The following is a 20,337-nucleotide window of genomic DNA, read 5'->3' on the forward strand; positions in this document are numbered from 1 at the left end:
GCAACAGGGGTGGAGCGGGAGAGGAAGAGCGTACAGATTTGGGAGCGACGGAGACGAGTGCAGCCGCTGCAGGCCCGGAAGGGGCCCAGACTGGGACGGAGTCTGCTGGGCGAGCGCGCCACCTGCGTGCTGTTTCGTCTGCGAAGAAAGGGCTGGGTGAACTGAGACTCGGCCAAGAATAGAAAGCGCGTACTTTGAAGAGATGCATTTTGCAAACGCGTGCGGGGTTTGAAGCGGAGACGCGACTGTTCGCAGCGGACCAAGAAGGCGAGAGACGTGAAGGGGAGAGAAAGAGCGGGACGACGATCGCCGCGCGCTCGCATTATTATATGCGCTCGACGAGGGACGCGGCGGGCAGAACGAGTGCGCGACTCTCTGGCCGCAAACTTAAAAGGAAGCAGCGCTGCCTGTGCCCGCCATCGAGATCCTGCCCTTATCCAGTCCAGATAAAGCCCACCGTCGCCTTCTCTTCGGCTCCCTATTCAGTTCACTTCCAGATCCCGCCCCGTCCACAGTTCTCTTCTCGTCCGCAGCCCACAACTGCCTCCGTTCTCTCGCGCGTTCTCGTTGTCGCCCAGCAGAAGGCGGCTCAGGAGCACCGTCCCCGACGGCCTCGAGCGCGTCCTCCTCGTTCTCGTCCTCGACGGACCCCGTCCTCCTCGAACTTCCATCACTTCTTTCTCCGCGGTGACAACGGCCCCGCATGACAGCACCCATTCTTGTCTCGATCGACGTCACCCACCGTCCTCAGCTCGCGAAAACGCGTGCATCATTAGTCCATTCTGGGCTCCAATGGATATCTCACTGCCGCTTTTGGACGCATATCCGACCGTCCCATCAACGGGATCATCGCAAGGCGACCCCGTTTTTTTTTCTTCTTCTCTTTCTTCGAGGCGTCGGGTGGCGCGCACACTACCCAGCCACAGAGGACGGGTTGATTTTTCGTTGTTTGTGTCGGTTGATTGTCTGCATGAAGTGAAGAACCTGTCGTGAGCGTACATACGAATGATTGGCAGCGGAAGAACCTACTTTTGGTCGCAACAAGACGGAAGAAAAGTCGAGACGACGTCGCAGTCCAACCTCCGGGCATCAGACAAGCAAATCTCATGGGAAAGAGAACGCGCTACCGAGGTCACCGACCGTCGTTCTCCTTTTAGATTGCGGCTCGTCAAAGGGTGAGTAAGGCACCACTCGCTCATTCACTCACTCCACGTCAACGCTCTTTGCTCGTCTGTCATCTGCTTGACAAACGGTTATCCACGTTCGAAGTCCCCGTCGCGATTCCCGCGTCGTGGCGGGCACTTCATCTCGCGATCGTACCTTCTCTCTGCTTTGTCTTGGACTGTGTCTGTCCCCTGAGTCGAACAATAAAAACGATTCAGCTCAAACCCCCACAAGAAACCAAGCAAAGCAACCGCTGACCTCCGTCTCCAGACCTTCTCAATTCACTCTCCTGAGCCTTCGAAATCTAGCGACGTGGCCTCACTTCATTCATCACCCTTCGTCATCCAATAGCGGTGCGACTCGCGTATCACGATTTTAGCTCAAGCGCCCTCTATCGTTCGTTCGTCCAACCTTGATCAGGATTCAGCTTGCGATGGGATTAGAGAGTCGCCATAGAAGTCGAAGACGCGGATGCGCCGAGGAAGGTTCGTGGTTGCGCGTGGTGAGAACTGCATCAGTCTTCAGATGTCGTCGGGTCTGTTTTTAGGACGCCGTCGCGACTCTTCGCTTGTCCATGAGTACCGCCCACCGCACCAGAGACTAAAGCAAAGCAAAGCACAAGCCCAAGAAAAATACATTCAAGCCATCAATCCAAGGAATCAGGATTTGTGGCTCCTCCTCGAAAACGGGCGCAAATGAAAAACGCATCAACTAGTGCCACGCGGCCCTGAGCGAACGTGACCCTGAGCAACGCAGCAACGTGTACCCGAGCGGGGGATCGCGGAGTTGCGGAAGAAGCGGTGCCACATATCCGGGCCAATCAGATTCTCAGAACATGGCCGACGCTTGGATTTTCGGGCTCCGTGATGTGGCGGGGGCGGCAAAGGGCGGGGATTTTCGTGTTGAAATTGAAAGTTTGGACGTTGTGGTGCGGCCGTTCGCGATTGGGATGTACTGTACATAGATGGGGTGGATGTATGGATAAAGGTAGTGGTCTGTTTTGTTCGTTTTGACCCTCGAGCGGTGCAGTAAAGGATGTTTCGCGAGAGAAGTTTTGAATTGCGAAGAAGAAGAGGATGTGTACACAGTTGGTACACAGGATCAACACAGGACGGGTTATGCTACAGCGGCAAATCTAGAATTTCTGTGGTCAGGTTCGAACAAGGTTCGAAGGGCCCTCGTGCCAGCACCGTCACGGTAGGAGAAGACGCGCTTTGGATTTATTTTCTCTTACTTTTTATTTTCTTTCATGCTGCCGCCGACGGTCGGAGTGCGCTCAATCTCAGCTCGGTACGTATGCTGGAGTGAGAAGTTCAAGCAAAGTTCAAGTACAGTACTACTGATAGCCACTATCCGTGTATGTACGTATAAGTATGGATGGAGAGAGGCATACAATGTCAGTCGTCATTTCACAGACCCAGAAACCGATGGATAAAACAGAACAAAACACAAAAAACAATTAGTGTCAACAAACGCATACGAATGGAGCGGCGGAAGCACACAATGGTACGAAGAAGAAAGTTAGGAGAAGTGAGGGATAAACTTGGACCATGCTATATCGGTGAAAGCTTCGGGGGGAAGATGCGCGAAATCGATGAAGCACAGAACATAAATTGAGACACTTGCCGCTGCATATATCAAGCAGGACATACTGAAGACGACTAGGTGAAGTGCCATGAGTATTTTCACAATCGGGTACCAGTGGCGAGAATGATCTACGTTTTCTGGACCTACTAACGCTTTTAAACATAGTCTCTCGAAAATGGTGAGGAAGGACGCGTAGATCCCAACAATAGTTATACAGATGGAAGATAGACGCCAGACGCTGCTTTGAGTGGCGGAAGGGAATTTGTGTTTCCAGGCTACAATATGTATGCCGCCATAGCCAGCAACTGTAATCGCAAGTCGTAAAGCTTTGGAAGGTCGGCCAACGATTTCATCCGTGAATCTATAGACCATCGCTGATCCAGTGGTGGGCCACACCAAATCAAAGACCATATGTCTATCAAGGCCAAAACGGTTGACGGCCTTGGAGGCAAGCTTCCATCGTCTCAAATGTCTAAAGAAGGGTTGTTGTAAGCCACTGAGGCCAAAGGAGACAACTATTCAATATGCACAGACCTTTCACTTATCTCTAAGAAATTGCTTTGGCAAAATGGACATGCTCTTTCAAGGACTGCTGTTTCGTCGTCGTCATCGACTCCGAGATCGTGCACAACTGTGCTGCTGTCGCTCCCTGGATCGGAAAATCTGTGGCGGTCACAAAAGCGCTTAAAATCTGTTGCGGGCTTGACTGTAGCTAGCTCCGGCAGTCTATACGGCGTACACATCGACATGTACGCAAGAAGTTCTCGACAGGTGGTATCCGAAGGCCTGGCATTGATAATCACAGGCTCTTGAACTTCGAATGGTTTATCCCACCATAAAAGGTACACAGCAATCATGCAGAATGCATGCGCTAAGGTCGTTAACTCCAGCAAACTGATGGGAAGATTTTGAATAGCGCGTGCGATGATCTGTGTGCAGAACCACCCGGTTTGCAAGCATGCCAGAGCCTTCGATAGCCCGTCTGCTTTACTTTTATCGAGAATCTCTTCTCTGGACAGTGTCGGGATTATCTCCGGAGCGTGTTTCCTGAGGAATACCACTCCGTCAGGTTGAAGTCGTATTCGCGTCGCGGAGCGGGGAAGAAATGGTTCCTCGTCAGTCGTATCAAAGACGAAGCCGCCCATGCATGCAAAATAGCTATGGGTTATCGTCCATTGAGTGTCTGCATCTTCCGCCTTCTAGGATGCGAACAGTCCTCAGCCCTTGGAGAATGAAAGCCAATCAGTAGTGCTCACCTGTCGGATGCACATGAGCTTTGTCAAACCCTTCAATACGAGGCACTTGATACGAGTCGGGAACGGGTTTGATTTAGGACCGACTTGACGATTAAGGCGTCGTACAGCATGATTTTGGGCCCAAGAGAGATAAATGATAACCTCTGGCGATAGCAATGCTATGATAAGCAAGGTCGCTCTGCTTTCGCCCATATGAAATATTGGTCGGTGTTGAAAGCCCACGTTGGGATGAACAGCTGTCCATACGCAGAACACAAGAGTGAGCACACAGCTCGATAGGATACCAAATGACCCTCGACCGTCTGGTTCGGGCTGCCAGACGACGCCACCCGTTGTACTGTTAACGGGAGAAGACATCGATGTCCCTGGACGTCCAGAAGTGATGAAGGGAATGGTGCGTGGTACGATTCGTGTAAAAGGAATACAACGAGTTGCGAGAGCAGTGTGGGACGACAGGACGACCAAGGGGTGGTGTAAGAGAGGGAAGTGAGACGCTGTGAGTTCTTCCGGTGAAGGAAGTATCATTATATACAGGCAATGGTGCATATTCTTAGAGGAGGCCATAGAGAAGTGATTGCGGCTTCCACCATGCGGATGAGTCCTGACGCTAGAAAGCGGGAGTATAGAACCTTACTATTTTAGGGAGATTGCGAACACATAGGGCGGTACCTTTGCGTGGAACATTGCCTTAGCACGCCCTAACCACGTGTATGCCCTCACTCGCAAAACATACGTGAAATGGTGCATTATGATCAGGGCACTCCACAATACATGCTGCTGCTGGGTCCACTCGACTATAGCAAAGTCGACATAGCGTCGCGGGAATACAGCCCCTGCGACGACAGGATGGACGCCCTCCAAATACAAGATTGACTATCGGCTTTGCTCAGCACGGGGCCGAAGGGCTGAATCCCTATGCATAGCATACAGGCAAAAACACGACTGATACAGCCCATGCGTGAAATGATGTATCAACGCACCTTCGGCGTGCCGCATAGATCACACTACGATTGGATGTGATACTGAATTACCTAGAACCTGAGCTGCAACCACAGGTATGGTGGCATCTAGGAGTGTGCTAGAAAGACACCCAGAGTATGGACGCATGGTGGTCACGGCCAAGTTGTCAGTCAATGTTTTCTTCGAACGCGAAGACTTCGGTGTTCGTCGAGGGCGAAGCCAATGTGGCCCAGCGCTACGATCTCATCGCCACGACGAGACATATTGACTCGTGGGCTCAACGCCTCGATTTAAAATGAACCATATGTGGGCGTAAATGACCCCAATACAAGAATCGAAAACGAGGACACCGCCGCTAGCGCGGTGGCACCAAAATCAGGAGGGGAGTACTCGATCACCACTCCACAGTCTTGAAATCCCCGTTCTTTTGCGAGTACGGTGGGTGGTCACAGAAGAATCCTCCGTTCGGCCCATCTTCTGGAAGCGTGGAGAGCCAGGTTATGACCACCGCGGCTTCGTCAGGCGTGCGTCCTCCAGCTTCGAACCGCATAACAAGAAAAAGAATAAAGGGTCAGTGAGTGTTCAGATGGAATGCACAATTCATGAGAAGCGGAGATGAAGTGCTATCGAGAGGAAGAGTAGTATGGGAACTGCGGATCGTAATACAGATCGGGATATACAAGGAGAAAAGGCACGTACTGTAGCCACTGAAAGCCGTGTTAGTGTGCCCCGGACATGCCGAATTGACCTTGAAATGAGCGTTCGTATTCGGTAGGTCCTTGCTATACATGACCGTAAGCATGTTCAGGGCGGTTTTTCTGCGGCAAGCAAATGGTTTCAGTTTGAATCCTGTGGTATAGACGATTGAATACGTACGAGGTGCTATAGATTATGGGACCCACTCCTGGCAACGAAGATATCAAGCCGAGGGATCCAGCTCCGGAGGATACATTGACGATCCGAGGAGAGGCGGATTTGGCCAGTAACGGGGCAAAAGCGTCTGTCACGATCATGAATTAGACATATCCGGTGATCAGTAGGACAGCACAAAGGCAACTAAACGTATACTCACTGATGGTACCGACAACGCCAAATACGTTGACCGCGAACACTTCCTCGAAATGAGCCCTGGTGTGCTCCGTAGCTTTATAACCGGGCATTCCCCTGGCCGCGTTATTCACCAGAACCTGATCCATAACGGCAGAAATGCGAGCAATGTGAGCTATAGCAAGCAGAGGCGTGGAGGGAAGAGAATCTTACGTCAAGCTTGCCAAACTTTTCTTCCACCTCCGTTGCTGCTCTCCGCACGCTATCCGTGCTAGCTACGTCAATCTGAAGAGGATGCACCCCGTTCTTCGCACCGTCTTTCTTCAGCTGTTGGACAGCATCGTCTAGAGACGGAGAGAGATTACGAGAGCCTAGAAGGACTGTGAAACCATGTTGAAGAGCAAGCTGACGGGCGGCTGCGAACCCTATGCCGTCGATACGGTTCGCACCGGTGATGAGTACAATACGGCTGAGTGTAGAAGCAGGCATTGCAGCAGTGTTTGTTATAGAGAAGTTAGGGAGAGGGTGACAAGAGATAATAAGGTATAGCAGGGAGTTCTCCTCGATGTACTGCAAGTGAGATATTCTGCAATGGCATTGGATGTGGTGCTTTTATGCGTCTGGAGTAAAACAGAACGAGTGAAGATGTTTGGCGGAGTCACTGTGGGTAAAGATTGTGCAAAAAGATGGCCTTTACCAAGTCCCTTGCAAGAACGAGACCTTCGGAGAGAAATGACAACGCCTGAGGACTGAGAACCAGTGAGCAATTTTGAGCGGACGTTGTCGTTTCGTCCGAGCCTTTCCTCCTCAGTTGTCATGGACTGTAATGGGTACCACTAAATGCTGAAAGATCAGTCAAGGAAAGTCGAAAAGTGGATCGCCCAATCCTGGCGGAACGGTCGACGTGGGTCTTGCTTAGGTTAGCAATTTGGACCTCGATGTGGGTCGGGTTCTGGGTTTCAAACTCCGGCACCACCCGGTTTGCCTGGAATACTCACGCGCAGTGCGCACGTCTTGTCCGTCACATCATCTTTGTCTCGGAAGGAAAGAATTATCAGAATGTGTTCCTTGCATTTGCCATTGTAGATACTTTTACATAGTGAGGTTTTGTCGACATTCACCGCGGGCTAAGCAAAGCACCATTCGCACGACCATTCAACGACTGTCACCAACAACAGAACGCACTTTCCATGCCAGCGATTACCACTTCAAGGCCTTGAATTCTCCGTTCTTCTCCGAATACGGAGGATAATCACAGTAAAACCCCCCAGTGGGCCCGCTTTCAGGAAGTGTGGCGAGCCACGTAACGACTGCGGCGCCTTCATCGGGTGTGCGGCTTCCGACTATAATGATGGCAGAGTATACGATATTATCGATAGGGACTTGATGCAGCGGGTGGTGAAAGGAGTGAAAGAGTGAGACGTACTATGTTTATTGAACGACGTATCAGTGAAACCTGGACATCCCGAGTTGACCTTGAATGCGGGGTTCAGCTTCGGTAAATCTTTGCTGTACATGACGGTGAGCATGTTGAGAGCAGCTTTCCTGGAAGTGATTGTTGTCCAGTCGCGATCGCGATAGTTTTAGCTAGAACTGACTGCGGCAGAGTTTGACCCAGGAGAAAAACGTACGAAGTGTTATAGGCGATAAGGCTCCCTCCCATGTGGCCAGCGGGTAAAGCGGATTCAAAGTCCAAAGAGCCAACGGAAGAGCTGACGTTCACGATACGTGGGGAGGAAGACTTGGCGAGGAGAGGTGCGAAGGCATCTGATGATACACGAAAAAAAGAATATCAATGAGATTTTTCGCCACTGCGTCGAGTCACTTTCTCGCCGATGCGTAACAAAGTCAAACGGCCTGGGATGCAAAGGTGGGAAGAGAATGACGGAAAAGGACGGGGATGTGGGAACGCACTGATAGTATCGACAACCCCAAATACATTGACCGCGAATACTTCCTCAAAGTCTTTTCTAGTATGCTCCGTAAATTCGAGGATCTTTTGTGGCCAAGCGTCGGTGTACTCAGGGCGAGAGGGAGGGAGACTCAGCGCGGCGTTGTTTACCAGCACCTACACCGGCGCGAAAGAAATCAGAACCCAATTAGTGATTGCATAGACATCCAAACCACGGCAACAACAGCAGAGGAAGAGAGTGGCTCACATCGAGCTTTCCAAACTTCTCCGACACCTCTTTCGCCGCCCTTTTCACGCTGTCCGAACTACCTACATCGATCTGAACAACATGTACCCCGTTCTTAGCCCCTTCTTTCTCGAGCTGCTTGGCGGCGGCGTCAAGAGCTGGAGAGAGAGTACGAGAGCCTAGTACGACGGTGAAACCATGTTGGATAGCAAGTTGACGGGCAGCTGCGTAGCCTATGCCGTCGGTGCGGTTTGCGCCTGTGATGAGAGCAATGGGGGCGGACATTGAGGCAGAGTGTGTATGATAACGATAGGTTAGTTTCAGTCGTCTGTAAGATGTCGGTCTCCAGTTGCGAGTACCGGGCTGGAACTGTACTTCGGTGATGGGTCAGCGCGGGATATTTAACATAGGATCGCAAGTGTCTCCGAGGCGGGATCGCAGTGGATAGCCTGACAAAGCTCATCTTATGCTCGTAAGACGGAGTTCGCATCCCGTTGGACATCCTAAGATCCTGTGAAAACGACGATCACACGAGTGTAAGTAGGAAGTTAAGGAAGAAATTGGAGCTGCAAGAATGAGTCCTTTGGCCGCGCCGGGACCGAGGATGTAGGACATTGGCCGTCGATGCGCTCAGAAGCGCGTCATAGCAGAATGGATCTGCGGGCATTTGACGGGAGGTTGTTACGATCTGGTGTGAGGTCGAGTCATGAGGTCGTCGATGATTCAGAGCGACGGCCACGATGTCTGCCGCTTTGCTTATTGAGAAATACACAACCCTGAAGAGATAGTTTCAAATATATAGAAAGAACGGCCCATCGTGACATTGACCTACTTACATGATCACTAAGAAAAGCACTCAGCCAGGGGAAGTGGGGCTCTTGGTTCCCATCTCATGAAAATAGATCAAGAACGTGGAGTAGTGAGACACACGGTGGTCACTGAAGAGTAAAGGCCAGTGTCCATATCAAGAATGGACCAACGTGGCCCGTGGCACCTGCGTTCAAGCAAAACAGAAGATCTTGAGCATCCCTACGGTTGGAACACAATGAACAAAGACACTTACTACGGAACGCGTAGGATAAGTCTCGACCAAGAAATAACAATCAAAGACGCAGAAGGAAGGTGAACAAACGCCACGGCGTACAAAACGACGAGTGGAATACTCGCCACAATATGCCCCAGAATTATAACTCACGCGATGATGCCGACTGCTAGGAGGAGATTTCCTCTTAGGATGCCATCTGCGCTTCGGCTTGTCTCCATAACCGTCACTATTACTTTTTTTCCGTTTCTCTGCGTTGGCGATACGAATATCCTTCCGACTGATGCCATATCAACTTCACATTCAGCAAGAGAAGGTTCAGGGATCCGGACAGATTCTACCAAGACATGGATCAGCTCAATACGCAGCAGAAGATAAATAATGGTCGAAGGTTGCCGTTGTGGCAGACTATAGGAAAGTTGATGAAGAGATGTATGTTGAACTCGAAGCTAGCGAACGTCGCGGTTATTCGCAGAGAGCAAGTCGAGCGAAAACAGAAATACCAAATTGGGACGAGTCCTCGCAGCGGTCCGCGCCATGGTCCGCGGACCATTTACCCCGAAAGTACACGCTGGCATTGCAAGGTCGTGCGCATCTCTCACTCCAGAATCCCAAAAACAATTCACCATTCTTACACACACGTACCCACAAGTCATTCTCTCATACAGCCATGGCCATGAAAGCGGTGAGTGTTTGTCTCAAATGTTAAACACGGATTTGTGGCTGACTGTTGACTTTGTGGCCAGATCGTGAAAAGTGCGTAAAGCGGACTTGAATTATTCCATGGCTTCTTGTTCAGCGCGGCTAAGGGCTAGCGCACTGTGTTCAATATGTGCTTGAACAGGTGCTATCTCCGGCGACTCTCTTATTCTTCGTGGACGTCCTGGACCGCAAGGACAACCTCCAAAGGAACGGTACGTGTCAGAAATTTGGATGTGTTGAGTGGAATAAGTCTGACGGAACGGTCTTGTATGTTCCAGTATTCTTCACCTCGCCGATGTCTCTTCACCTCGTATGGGCAACCAGTCGCGCGAAGATGAAGTGCGTCCAACTATCCTACTCCTCAGTCTTCAGCTTTTCTGAATAACATTACTTCATCACTCAGCCATGGGCATTTGAAGCTCGCGAGTTTCTTCGCGCGATGGCAGTCGGCAAAGAAATCACCTTCACATCATCTCACTCACTACCTCCAAACGAAGACGTCCCTCGCGACCTCGGCAACGGTGAAATCAACGGCCATGACCTCGCCACGGAGCTCCTCAAGAACGGATGGGCAAAGGTCAAGGAGATCAAGAGAGAGCCGACCGAGGAGGATACGAAGAGAAAGGAGCTCGAGACTGAGGCTAAGAACGCTGGTCGTGGTGTGTGGAACCCTCATGGGCCCAAGGTGTGTCATTTTGTGCGGATTGAGTGTGGTCTGTTGCTTTCCGTTGGAGTCGGAGGCAAGAGCGTACGGTTCGCCAGTGTGGCGTACTTGCAAGTTATTGGGCCACACCACTCTGCATCTGGATACCTCGAGCATCGTTGTTCTCAATCATCCTTCCGATATTTTGTCAGGCTCGCGAAGTGATACACAACATGCCGATCGACTCACAAGCCTACATCACCGAATGGAAGGGCAAACCGATTGATGGTACACCACATTCCTAACTCCTCCTCTCACTCTTACTGAAACTCCATTCATGCAATCAGCCATCGTCGAAGCCGTCCGCGATGGCTCAACACTCCGCGTACGCCTCCTAATGCCCGAAGGCGAACACCAATTCGTCAACATCGCCCTCGCAGGTGTCAAATCTGCTCGCGCCGCATCAAAGCAGGGTGAACCATCCGAGCCATGGGGCGAAGAAGTTGGTATTCTTGCCTACCCCGTGCTGTTTCCACTGTTGAATGTACTGAGTATTGACTCAGTTATGTTGTTAATTTATCATAGGCTAAATTCTTCACGGAATCGAGGCTCCTGCAACGCGCCGTAAAGGTTCAGCTACTCTCGCTACCAACAGCTGCCGCTACACCTTTCCAGGCCAGCGCCAACGGAGGAGCACCCGCACCTGCGAGTATCTTCATCGGCAACGGTCAGTACTCCATCTCTCCGTCTTACCTTTACTTCCTATCATCGTACGTGCGCTTGGCTTCTCACTCTCTTTGGCCACAGTTCTCCATCCAGCTGGTAATATCGCCGAACATCTCGTCGGAGGTGGACTCGCTCGTGTCGTCGACTGGCACGCAGGCATGCTTGCCTCCTTCGGCGGGATGGAACGTCTCCGCGCCGCAGAAAAGTCGGCCAAAGAAAAACGCATCGGTCTGTACGCGAACGCTCCCATCTCAGCTACAAATGGTAAGGCATCTGGCGCTGGAGGAGCCGCAGGTTCAGGCGGTGCAGCAAATGGCGTGGGCAGAAGTTTCGAGGCGACGGTGGTTAGGGTGTGGAGTGGTGATCAGGTCAGTTTGGTGGAGAGGGAGAAGGCGGGGGCGAAGGAGAAGAGGGTGCAGTTGAGTTCGGTTAGGGGGCCGAAGTGAGTGTCTTCTCCATTTTTCTTTTTCCTTCCCCTCGATCTTGGGACTTGTGTGTGTGTGGTGAGTGTGGCGCTAAACGAGATTGGACGTCTAGGGCATCAGACCCCAAGCAGGCACATTGGGCCATTGAGGCTAGGGAATTCCTGCGGAAAAAGCTTATCGGCAAGCACGTCAAGGTTCATGTCGACTTCATTCGTCCCCGGGAAGGCGAGTACGATGAGCGGGAGTGCGCCACAATACGCTATGGGAACCAGAGCGCGTATGTCCTATCCTCTTTTTTTCTACGTATCTCGCTAGAATTGATTGACTAACTTTGGACTGGCTCTAGCAACGTTGCTGAACAACTTATTGAGAAGGGTTTGGCGGGTGTTGTACGACACAAGCGAGACGATGAAGACCGGTCACCGGATTATGATAAGCTCATGGCCGCCGAACAAAAGTTTGTCCAAATTTGCTTTCGTTATTCAGTGGACTCTTAATTAAACTCCTGTTGGGTCAACCAGTGCTGTCACAGAAGCCCGCGGTATGCACTCAGGCAAAGAGTTCCCACCACCCAAGCAACCTCTAAACTTGTCCGAGGTTAGTCGTGTCGTGCCACGGGCGTGGATCATGGGTGCTGATGTTGATGTTTACTGTTCGCTGGGCTCAGGCTGCCAACCGTGCGAACCAGTTTGTCAATGGCTTCAAGCGACAAGGCCGGATACCGGCCGTCGTCGAATACGTTGCTGCTGGCTCACGCTTTAAGTGCGTACTTTTATTCCATCTTTGAGATCAGAGCTCGTTCTTCTTAACACATGGTTCTCAGGGTTCTACTCCCAAAAGACAACCAAGTCCTCACACTAGTCCTCGGTGGTAAGCCTTCCCCGTCATCGCCCCAATTCCTACTGCCTCATCACCACTTCCTCACCCAGGCATCCGCGCACCACGAACCGCTCGCAATGCCTCAGAAAAAAGCGAACCCTTCGGTACTGAAGCCGCCGAATTCGCCACACGGAAATATATGCAACGCGACGTCGAGATCGAGATCGACACAGTCGACAAGTCAGGAGGCTTTATCGGTGCGCTGTACGTGAACAAGACGGAGAATGCTGCGGTGGCGCTGGTCAGGGAAGGTCTGGCATCCGTTCATGCGTTTTCGGCGGAGAGTTTGCCTTGGTCGAGACATCTGTTCGAGGCTGAGGAAGAGGCAAAGAAGGCGAGGCGGAATGTGAGTTGACTTCGCTTATGTTCGCATACTAAGGTCACTGATCCTGTGTCTATTCATTGGCAGATGTGGGCAGACTACGACGAGTCGGCGGAGCAGGTAGAGGTTGTAGTAGAAGACGACACGACCGCACTTCAGCCTGAATATCTCGACGTCATCGTCTCCGACGTTCGCACTAAGAACGGTTTCGGCTTCTCCGTCCAGATTCTCAACACCGAAGGTATCGCCTCCCTCGAAAAACTCATGCGCGATTTCTCGCTGCACCATAAGGGCGCACAATCGACGACTACGCCAGGGTTCGTGCCTAGGGGCGGAGATCTTGTGTCGGCAAAGTTCTCGGACGGGTCGTGGTACCGGGCGAAGATCAGGAGGGCGTCGGCACTGAAGAAGGAGGCAGAGGTGACGTTCATTGATTATGGGAACCAGGATACGATTGGGTTTGAGAACATTCGACCGCTGGATCCGAAATTCAGGTCGTTGCCTGGTCAAGCTCACGACGCACGACTAAGGTCCGTCTTCATCCTGGTCGCTCTGTCGGTCATGGTTGACCATTTCTTTCATTATTGTGTTACAGCTTCATCAAGCTCGTTGGCCCGGAAAGCGACTACCATCTAGAAGCTATCGACCGCTTCCGTCAATACTGCGAAGGCCGCAAGCTCGTCGCTAACATCGATCAAAAGGAAGGCCAGCTGCTACACCTTCGCCTCATGGACCCTTCCGACCCCAACGCATCGAACGACCCCCTTGCATGTATCAATGCCGACCTCCTGAGGGACGGTGTTGCGACGGTCGATAAGAAGGGTTGTCGGTACATGAGCTCTTACCCTGCGGTGATTAAGAAGATGAGGGAGGCTATCGAGGGTGCGAAGAGGGATCGGTTAGGAATGTTTGAGTTTGGCGATGTGGAGGAGGAGGACTAGGTCCTTACCGAATGGAGCTAGCAATGATGTTGGGCAGCGTTGAGACGAAGTCAGGGTGCCCCAGAAATGGCAATGAGGCTGCAATCTGGTCAATTGATAATCTATTTGATGTTTCAGGCGGTTGGGACGTTACCTTGCTTGCTAGGTCCTTCACACCCCCGTAATTATGCCAAGGATGCCAAAAACAAACGAAGACAAACATGGTGGCGTAGTCCCACTACAAAGAATTGTAGTCCGTGGTAATACTAGGCGCCACTCCAGGTTTACTTGCTTCAATATTGCTCTCCCGCGCAACACACACTCCCTTGAAGCAGGCCACTCCCAGGCTGCACTTGTGATGTGCATTTTGTAGCACAGCCGGAACCCCATCAAGCAAGGTTGGCAGCTGGCGGACAGAGCGCTCCCAGTCCTGTATTATCTCCGATAGTTACACTGTATGGCTCAGCTATCGTGCTCTAAAGCAGGGGCAAAGCTTCCTTGGACGGGAGGTATGTTGTCTTTGACCGAGTGCAGAGACGTTACGCGATGAAGCAGTTTTTATCATACGTACTGGGTGGCAACTGCCAACTGGTAGGTCGGTACTAAACTCCGTTTGAAACTCCGCTGCAAGAGATTCCGAGTCCTGGTCAAGCCAATAACTTCGTCTTCACGATGACTTTTGTAAGTTTTCTATCTCCATTAACACGACCCGTTCGTAATTCATAACTCAGAGCCTAACTCGGACAAGTCAAGATCATAGCTCTAAATCCGCTCCTGTAGGGATTCACGGACATGAGCCTGGGTTATGGGATCGAGTTTCTGGTCATCAATTTGTGCCCGTGCCATACATGGGTATGATAACAGTCTCACATCGCGCGTGGACCGCAAGAAGTGCCCTAGCCTTTGCCCCAGAGCTTCAGACTCAAGGAGAAGGGTTTGCATTTGAATGTTTCTTCTGTTCTTCCTCTCCGCCACGTCTCAGCAACTTCTCTGTACGTCGGAAGTGTCTCTCGGTTGATACGTTCGTCCTTCACGACTGATGATTTGATACTGGTCCGGCTGAATGTTATAGGATGAAGATTCGATAGGGACTGTGACACAATCAGAGGCACGGGTATGACATCCTTGGCGATGGTCAATGCGCGGGAACCTTGCAAAGCTACTATTCCCATGTCAATAGCGACTAGTGGGCATCTCTAGAGCGATATTGGGGTGAGGACTGCAAGCAAAATCAGGCCAAACTATCGCAAGTTTCTGTTTCTTGATAGTCAAGGGCATTCAGGTAAGTGAGATTCACAACAAAACGCAATAGGTGTTTGATGACCGTGTGCAGTGTTTCTCCATCAGTGTCACAGCCACTGCGCTGCATGACGTCGGCCCCAAATCAGCCTTGCTATCTCTAAACACTCCCAGCGGATCAGAGGCGAAAGCATGTCCCATCTTGGTCCCATTGAGCCATCGTATCCATTCTTTCTGTACGATTTGTTCGTACCAACGGCAGCGGAGACCACACGCCTCGTACCGGCCACATCGGTGTAGTTGTCAATGGTTTGAGGAGCCGACTCAGTTCCTAGCCCAGTCTGCCCTTGAGCGCAACTCTCAGCGCCTCCATTGACCATACCTGTGGACTCGGTCTCGCGAGCCTTCGCACTGTTTTCCGGTATGTGAATCTGTCCAACCGCTTCGAAAGAGTCGGGTATTCAAGTCTCCTCGCTGCCTACCTCTAGAAATTCGTACAAGACAGCTGTGTCGACGTCAAGTGGACGTCTCTCGTGACGACATCGGTCTATCAAGTACATCACATTCACGTCGAACTTCGCTCTCTCATCTTATATGGTTTATGTAGGTCTCAGGCTCGATAGACCCAAACACCTTGATTGGCGGTATGGTTTCTCTTCATAGCGTTTTCGGTAGACTTGATTAACCAAACAAACTCCACCTCATCGATCGGCTATTCACGAGCCCTACAAATGCATGAGTGCATGTGTACCCAGGATTGGCTCAAAGCCCCTCAAGTAAACACTGTCGCCTTCTACAGGATCGCTTAGGGAAAGTGAAGGTGAGAGATGTCCGAAAGCGTCTTGCGATGATGCTACAGTGACTTACGCGAATCATTTTTCCTAGTACTAGCTCTTGGCTGTCTCACACAGCCCGACAAACATGCAAACCATCAGCGCATACCAGTCTGCACCGAGGAAAGCTGTGAAGTAAGAGCTACGGCGGCGAGCATTGTGAACTGCGCGAAAAGGGCCAATTACAATGGGCATTCGCTGTTTTCTGAGCGCTGAACTGGTGCCTCCAACTGCATATCTAAGATGTAACACTTTGCTTGATTTAAAGATCCATAAGAGGGCACTTATTACGCAGGGTGTAGCTCGCCAGCGGCCAACTTGAGAACGCTAAAGCAGGGATTTTGGGCCTTTGCGTTCGCGCCATCCTGCCAAAAGAAAATTGATATCCATTATTTTCTGTCACAATCAGGGACTTGAGTAGCTAAAGACGCTCGGGTTGCTTGCTCTCCTCATCTCGTGAGCAGTATACTGACAGGATTCTATTGCAGGATTGGACTTAGGAGGTAAGGCAGGCGTCTCGTGGATTACACCGTCGGAAGGCCCATTTACCCACGCGGAATATCCGATGCCTTCGATCTTGCTTCGATCGCCAGAGATACTATATATCGTCGCCAAGAACGCTGCAACTTGTGCACAACCATACACATTCTGCGCCTCATCTAGCTGCTACTCCCAAATCCGGTTTATATACCCACTTGCGATCTCTCGGAATCGCTATGGGCTCTCGTATCACTTGCTCGAATTGCAAAACCCATGACATCGTTGAGTAACTCTGACCGCATTTCATCAGGGGGTATCCTACTAACTCGGTAACATATGGTTCCCAGCGCTGCGACAGTATCATTCCAGAGTGTGGCCCATGCACAAGGCGAAGATTTATGGGTGGTCCGCCATGCGATTACAGTGACAGTCTTCCCCACATGAACGATTCAGGCCTGCTACATGAAGGCGACGTATGCATTCCGTGCCGGTCTGTTCAGCTGATTTCCTCCACCGGTTTTGGACAAAGAGCTGATGAAACGTTATTGTAGTGGACAAAATAGGGTGCGTAGGTTGTTATACTCCTAGTGCTATCTTCTCATACGGTCGAAAAGATTTGTAGCGGCGAGCGTCCGTTCTGTCGAAACTGTGTCGCCGCAGAAAAACACTTGGAATGTGTCTACCACTACTGCGACTTTGTGCCTGGGACAACCCCTCCCCAACGACATTCTTCCGGTTCATTACTTTATCCGGATCTGCTCAGACGCCTGTACGTCCGATTTTTTTTTCTCTGTCCATTTAGTTTTGACCTTACCAGTCTAGTTTTCTAGCCGCTCCGAGTTTCTTTCGCATGGTGGATACTTCTGTCTTCGTATGATGCCAGAGAAATTGGACGCCATAGCCCGTGGTGATCTCTCTGGTCGTATTGTCCATCCGAGTTTTGTCCACTTTGCACACATAATAGGCTGTGTCTACTACCGTGACGACAATGGTCAACGTGTCCCGTCGGACTTCGAGGCATCCTACTACCAGCTCGTAATGCGGTATCTCGAGGACAAAGAATCCTTCACTCCGGTGGAATTCCTGCAGACTTGTATCTTCCTCGGCACATATCGTTATCTCAACAATCAGTTCGATACCGCTTGGGACTGTGGCACGAAAGCCTACGATATGATCATAAACGCAGACATGCACATCACACTACCTTCGACGGACTGCACCGGATCGCATTCACCGCAGAACGTTGCCCGCGGCAGATACGGTCATATTCAAGCCCTCGACGAAGCCGAGGAACAAAGATCTCTCTTATGCTATGCCATGCACGGAGACTTCTGCGCCATACTAATATGGGATAGGCCAGTCGTACTACCTCCTCATCTCGACGACGAACTTCGAAGTCTGCTTGTACGCAACATCTCCTTACCTCCTTGTATCTATGCCCTTGGACTCAATTGATCCGATTTTCTCTAGAGCCACACGCCTTTCGACTACACCCAAACGGTAATTACACGGACTATGAGTACCTGGCTTCTACACGAAGCTCGTTTCTCTGTCTCTCAGGGAATTCCGTCAGCGTCAGGCAAGTACGTTTATTACCATGCAGTGGTTCGAAGTCGTGGCTGATGGAGCTCAAAGCTTACGACAACACGGGTATTTCGTACGAGATGTACTCCGGCCTTATCGAAAGAATCGAGCGTCACGTCACCGAGAGCAAGCTCGCGGCTACGAAGTTCGACCTGGTTTATAAGGACCAATCCGGATCCGTCTCTCGCAAACTGGACGCAGTCATGGGCTTGACCGCCCTTACGGAGATTCACCTTGCTCTCTACAGTGCCCTAAACCACGAAGAATCACGCCGTCAAACCGTTAAGACTGCGATAGAAATAATTAGTATTTCGGACGGCCTCCCCAAGGACAAGTATGATCTTCTGGACCACATGGTATTGGTAAGATTGTTGTGTCTGTCACATCCTGCGCAGTGTTCTGATTTCGACATAGCTGAGTTGGAGAACCGCTAGAGAGGTTCTGGAACAAGAACAAGCTCGCTTACTTGGCGCGAATGCTGATGATACTTCGGTATACCCAGGGACCATTCCGTCGTTGTTGATGACACTCCGGGGCTGCGTTCGATGCTTGAGAGCAGTGGCACCATTTGGTTAGCGCCACGGTCCTCAGTGACCGATTTGTACTGTAATTTGACTGTAATCTTCGAGTTTGATGTAGTCATAAGCTGTTAAATAACCCTAGACACAGCGCCAAGCTCATGGTATACCGTGACAATTTTGGAGTCGCCGCATTCCTCTTCACTGCATCCTATCATACATAAGTAGACCTTGCTCCCGGGATGAACATCAAGGGCTGTATTGATACGATTCAAGTTCGAAGCTTCTAGTGGATCTTCTTACATAGATCCATACTAAGTGAACTCGGGCTCGATCGGCCTACCACCGTTGAAGAAATCGATAGGAGAGGCAGGCCTAACTAAGTCAGCGCTCAGGGTGTTCCGATGAAAGACTAGATACCGTCGGAAGGCCTGACGATATTCTCCAACTTCATACATCCGGGCGCTCGAAGCCCTCATATGACGGAGCTCTGCTCCCATTCATGGCTTTGGAGCATGATATCGTAGCACTCTTGGCTTTCTGATGCCAGCGCTCACCACGATGAGCAGCTAGCCCATTACGAGGTACTGACCCACGACGGAGAAATTCACCGTATTGCCAATCTGGTGGATCCATATCAAGACTCGAACAAAACACTTTTGCGAAGAAAGAATGTGTCCATGCAGTGAATATAAAATACAACACGACTATCGTCCGTGGAATGCCCAAATCGATACATCGTTTGAGTCCGTCTTTGACACGGTCGACACGACACGACGCCTTAAGCCTGAGACATATCTCCTTGTTCCACCCTAGCTCTAGGCAGCTGTATGATAGCGCAAACATAGTCTGAGAACGAAGAAACTTGAAACTGTGATGGGGTGCGGCCGAACACTCACCTCCGTCAGTGCCCGCATCGGATCCAGGACTGAATCTTGTCTAGTGACGATGTGACCGTGCTCCTGGATATATGTGCTTAGTTCGGATTGGATTGCGGTTGGTTCATCGAGCTATTGACGATTACACTTACCGGGCATCCTTCGAAATCGACGGGGCCCAAGCTCGTAGCAGAAGCTCTGAGCCATGAGAACTCCACTGTCCGAAGAGATAGATCCGCCGGCATTGCTAGTTGCTGATCACTATTCCGTCGTCGTGTGGCACGGTTGTTCAGCATGGCGAGAAGAGAATTAGAATAAACTACATGGCGAGTTCGTCAGTGAAAAGCTCAACCCATTGGCCGGATGACTGACGTTTGCTAAGGTTCAAGAAGACACCGATGAATTGAAGGCCTCCAGAAACAAGGAACTGTATTGGATAATAAGGAGGAGCAAAGTTTATGAGGTGTGGCGCGAGTGCTCACAATGATGAGGATTATGAAAGCTACAACTCTGTGGATCAGTAATGAGGATCAGCCGTAGGGAGCAAGGAGAGTCGACGGCTCGTACGTGGTCAATAACCCCGTGCACAGTACGTAGAGGATAAGCTTATTCAAAGTTGACATTGTACTGGAGTCAAGTGGGCCAATAAGTATCACGGAGAAGTGCAAGCATAATTCATCAAATACAGACCCTCTTGGTCGTAGCGCCTGCGCTCTTGCCAGTAAAGTCATGAGGCTCGACGCGATGAATCCGTCGGTGATGCTGATCGAGATGATAAGCACGATCAAAATGGTCTGCGCCGGGGTACAAAGAATAAGGAAGTCGTACATGACCGGATGCATGAGAACCGAAGCGAACGGAGACGTACTTTGAACCCCGGGGACTGAAAGGCATCAATATTGGTAAATCTAAACGTAAAGCAAGTCAATTCAAGTTGCGGCTGGATATGATATAGATGAGTAGTTGCAGACATGTCAATCGTGAGCACTAAAGA

General features: G+C 50.8%; 7 protein-coding genes across 7 annotated transcripts; 2 read left to right on the top strand and 5 right to left on the bottom strand.

Moving 5' to 3' along the window:
• Positions 1–387: 387 nt before the first annotated feature.
• STEHIDRAFT_163151 (uncharacterized protein) lies at positions 388–717 on the bottom strand (the record flags this gene model as incomplete). Its single annotated transcript, XM_007310829.1, has 1 exon — positions 388–717. The coding sequence occupies one exon, from the start codon at positions 715–717 to the stop codon at positions 388–390; it is 330 nt and encodes a 109-aa protein (XP_007310891.1).
• A 2,828-nt stretch (positions 718–3,545) lies between these two features.
• STEHIDRAFT_21373 (uncharacterized protein) lies at positions 3,546–4,325 on the bottom strand (the record flags this gene model as incomplete). Its single annotated transcript, XM_007310791.1, has 2 exons — positions 3,546–3,934; positions 4,088–4,325. Coding segments are annotated over 2 exons (627 nt in total), but the record flags the coding sequence as incomplete, so codon positions are not given.
• A 927-nt stretch (positions 4,326–5,252) lies between these two features.
• Positions 5,253–6,808, bottom strand: STEHIDRAFT_172898 (NAD-P-binding protein). Its single transcript, XM_007310830.1, has 5 exons — positions 6,228–6,808; positions 6,040–6,154; positions 5,844–5,967; positions 5,667–5,785; positions 5,253–5,504 (listed from the first exon to the last, which is right to left on the bottom strand). The coding sequence occupies exons 1-5, from the start codon at positions 6,501–6,503 to the stop codon at positions 5,362–5,364; spliced, it is 777 nt and encodes a 258-aa protein (XP_007310892.1). The 5' UTR covers positions 6,504–6,808; the 3' UTR covers positions 5,253–5,361.
• A 255-nt stretch (positions 6,809–7,063) lies between these two features.
• Positions 7,064–8,902, bottom strand: STEHIDRAFT_87854 (NAD-P-binding protein). Its single transcript, XM_007310831.1, has 5 exons — positions 8,174–8,902; positions 7,929–8,082; positions 7,646–7,781; positions 7,441–7,559; positions 7,064–7,357 (listed from the first exon to the last, which is right to left on the bottom strand). Exons 1-5 carry the CDS (start codon positions 8,435–8,437, stop codon positions 7,215–7,217), a joined length of 816 nt encoding a protein of 271 aa, XP_007310893.1. The 5' UTR covers positions 8,438–8,902; the 3' UTR covers positions 7,064–7,214.
• Positions 8,903–9,809: 907 nt separating this feature from the next.
• Positions 9,810–13,832, top strand: STEHIDRAFT_172900 (transcription factor; the record flags this gene model as incomplete). Its single annotated transcript, XM_007310832.1, has 17 exons — positions 9,810–9,879; positions 9,941–9,950; positions 10,039–10,108; positions 10,175–10,235; positions 10,300–10,581; positions 10,752–10,827; positions 10,887–11,041; positions 11,125–11,266; positions 11,347–11,707; positions 11,803–11,967; positions 12,037–12,147; positions 12,212–12,287; positions 12,358–12,452; positions 12,514–12,560; positions 12,620–12,915; positions 12,979–13,421; positions 13,487–13,832. The coding sequence occupies exons 1-17, from the start codon at positions 9,865–9,867 to the stop codon at positions 13,830–13,832; spliced, it is 2,751 nt and encodes a 916-aa protein (XP_007310894.1). The 5' UTR covers positions 9,810–9,864.
• A 2,867-nt stretch (positions 13,833–16,699) lies between these two features.
• STEHIDRAFT_116111 (uncharacterized protein) lies at positions 16,700–18,523 on the top strand (the record flags this gene model as incomplete). Its single annotated transcript, XM_007310833.1, has 8 exons — positions 16,700–16,768; positions 16,817–16,853; positions 16,915–16,927; positions 17,024–17,132; positions 17,186–17,767; positions 17,834–17,946; positions 17,967–18,309; positions 18,362–18,523. The coding sequence occupies 8 exons, from the start codon at positions 16,700–16,702 to the stop codon at positions 18,521–18,523; spliced, it is 1,428 nt and encodes a 475-aa protein (XP_007310895.1).
• A 723-nt stretch (positions 18,524–19,246) lies between these two features.
• STEHIDRAFT_135530 (uncharacterized protein) lies at positions 19,247–20,074 on the bottom strand (the record flags this gene model as incomplete). Its single annotated transcript, XM_007310834.1, has 7 exons — positions 19,247–19,291; positions 19,365–19,427; positions 19,496–19,662; positions 19,716–19,770; positions 19,826–19,853; positions 19,911–19,970; positions 20,034–20,074. The coding sequence occupies 7 exons, from the start codon at positions 20,072–20,074 to the stop codon at positions 19,247–19,249; spliced, it is 459 nt and encodes a 152-aa protein (XP_007310896.1).
• Between the last annotated feature and the right edge of the window lie 263 nt (positions 20,075–20,337).

The sequence above is a fragment of the Stereum hirsutum genome (genome assembly GCF_000264905.1).
Source record: "Stereum hirsutum FP-91666 SS1 unplaced genomic scaffold STEHIscaffold_22, whole genome shotgun sequence".
Lineage (NCBI taxonomy): Eukaryota > Fungi > Basidiomycota > Agaricomycetes > Russulales > Stereaceae > Stereum > Stereum hirsutum.